Consider the following 2,474-nt stretch of genomic DNA (forward strand, 5'->3'; position numbering starts at 1 on the left):
TGCCAGGCTTACTCCGTTGGCCGCGCAGTTTACACGCACAAGCGCCTCCTTCCACTGCGGTGCCTTAGGTAAGAGTTTTTTTGTCCTGAATGCATTTTCCATTCCTATTTTCGCGCCGTTTTGTGGTTTTCGCAGTGCGAGCCAGATGTCGCCAGCCATTCCGTGGTCGTTGTTAACAAAGGCTGACGAACCGAATTTTACTTTCGTAGCTCTTGTGGCCCCCGAGTCGCCCGAGTTAGGTAAAAACGACCTATCGAAGAACGTCGCTTTTCTTATCAGGTGAACGGGGTAGGTATAATTGCTTCAAATTATTGACAACAAATTGCAGACGCGTTGGAATTCCGCTATCCGTTGGCTGCCGCGCGCAGATCGCAGTACAGTGTTTCCTGTTTCAGCGCCCCTGCTCTGCTTTGATAAGGACAGCGGAAAATGTGATAACAGTCGCGCATACAGACGGCAGCGTCAGTCGATTGTGGGGAGATCGCTGCATGTGAGGGCACTTGACTGCCTTCCTCCAGCCATGGCGCCCGCAAACGCGCAGACAGTGTTCGGTTTCGGCACCGGCCTCGACAGGAGGCCGACGTGTTTCGTGAACCCGTTCCCGTCAAATAGAGTGTGCAGTGTCTGCGGTCTCGTTCCTTCATCGGCGGCCATGTTACCCTGTCTTCACCTGCTCTGCCAGTCCTGTTACGACGGCGTCGGTGAAAAACGCGACCACTGCCCGCTGGACAAAGAGCCCTTCCAGGAGGAAGACGTGGTGTGGTCAACCTTCGGCAGGGACAGCGTCCTCGGCAGAAAGGTACGCTGCTGGAATGCCGAGCACGGTTGCGACGCCGAGGACGTCGCCTCCGCCATGTTGGGGCACTTCGCCAATGACTGCCAGTTCCACGTCGTGAGCTGCCCCAGATGCAGCGAGAGGGTCTTACACCGAGACATTACGAAGCATCTGGAGTGTGACTGTGAACCGCCGCGCGTGCGCGAGCAAACATCAGAGGATAACTTTTCCAACGCCGTTATGGAAGTCAAAGGAACGCTAGAAAAAATATTGGAACAAAATGCTGCCTTGAGCACGAAGATGGATTCATTCGAGGACCGTCTACGCGCCGATACCGATGGGAACGTGGGTGCCCAGTGCACCAGTATAGCCGACGCAGTGACAGCCGCACTGGAAAACAGGATTTCGGAGCTAAGGACTGAAGCGGAGGCAGGTTTAGCTGAACACCGCCGCGAAGTCACTGCAGAGGTCAGGAACGCGCTGGCTGACATCCAGCGGACCATCAAAGAGAACAGCGAGAGGTGTGAGCGGAACGTGCAGAGTTTGGAGAACAGGGTCGTAAAAGCGTTTTGTGAAGACCGCACGCTGTCAGATACCGGATCTTCACTTTCGGAGGTGTCAGCAGCTAAAAAGCAGACGCCGCTGGTAGAGGACGAGGAGAAAGCCCTGGAACTGCTGGCCGCAGCGTCTCTCAAGATCAGCAGCGACGTACTCGGGAAGTCCGTCCCGTACGAATGGACCATTGATGACTGGAATGGGTTCTGCACGACATCGTCTGGCCGTTTGGAATACTTCAGAGGCAACGATGGCCAGCCTAGCTACCACTATGGATACCTGGTAGTTCCGAGGCTATGCTTTGACGGTGTGAAGGTTTGGCTTCGTGTATACATAATCGAAGGCTTGTTCGACAAGTTCATTAAGTGGCCCATGGATAAGAAGGTCAAGCTAGTTTTCATCAACCCTTGCGACTCGACAAGACAACACAGATTAATAAGCCCACTTACTCCACTCTCCGAAGAGCCCCTTCCTAAGTTTGGTAAGAATGTTTTATTTCTAGGGTTCTCTCGCGAGAAAATAACGATCCGCGCATTGAAGGAACGTGGCTTGATCGTAAACAACAAATGTCACCTCCGGCTTCAGTTTGAACCATAAATCGGTTTGCGATTTATTTTGACGTGAAAATATATAGTGTAACGTGTTCTCTGGTGCACCGCTGCCTCGTATTTACCTAAGAGCGTTTATTCTTGGTACATTCCAGTCTTGTTAATTTGCTGTGCGACGCTAGCATGAGCGTCCAGATTTTGAAATTTGTGTAACATACTGAGCACTTGCTTTGATGTTCTTCCTGGTTGTTTCTTTTTGAATGCGTGCGTTCTTAATTATGCAGAATTAAACTGTTTGTTTGTCTGCAGTTTATTTGGTTTGGCGTGTCTTGCACATTTGTGCCAAGCAGGCAACGCTACCGATGCCTTTTGATGCGGTAGGGCCGATACTATGCGGCTGGAATCGTGATATATTTTTGTAGCGAGAGCTACATTGGCTGTGTTCTCGCTGTTTCGAGTTGGCCGACGGCCACATCGCGAGCTGAGCTGTTGCCTAGCAACCGCTGCAGCCGGGAGCTCCGATCGCCGCGCCATCTGGCATGACGTCAGAGGAAGAGCTGGCGTTGCATCGAATATATAGAAGGGGCGGCTCGGTG

General features: G+C 52.3%; 1 protein-coding gene across 1 annotated transcript; it reads left to right on the top strand.

The window, feature by feature from the left end:
• Window positions 1-224: 224 nt before the first annotated feature.
• Window positions 225-2,186, top strand: LOC149324483 (uncharacterized). The gene has a single exon (XM_089565521.1). The coding sequence runs from the start codon at window positions 521-523 to the stop codon at window positions 1,925-1,927; it is 1,407 nt and encodes a 468-aa protein (XP_089421647.1). The 5' UTR covers window positions 225-520; the 3' UTR covers window positions 1,928-2,186.
• The last annotated feature ends 288 nt before the right edge of the window (window positions 2,187-2,474 follow it).

The sequence above is a fragment of the Amblyomma mixtum genome, unplaced genomic scaffold, assembly GCF_055824585.1.
Source record: "Amblyomma mixtum isolate Tamu unplaced genomic scaffold, ASM5582458v1 scaffold_29, whole genome shotgun sequence".
Classification (NCBI taxonomy): Eukaryota; Metazoa; Arthropoda; class Arachnida; order Ixodida; family Ixodidae; genus Amblyomma; species Amblyomma mixtum.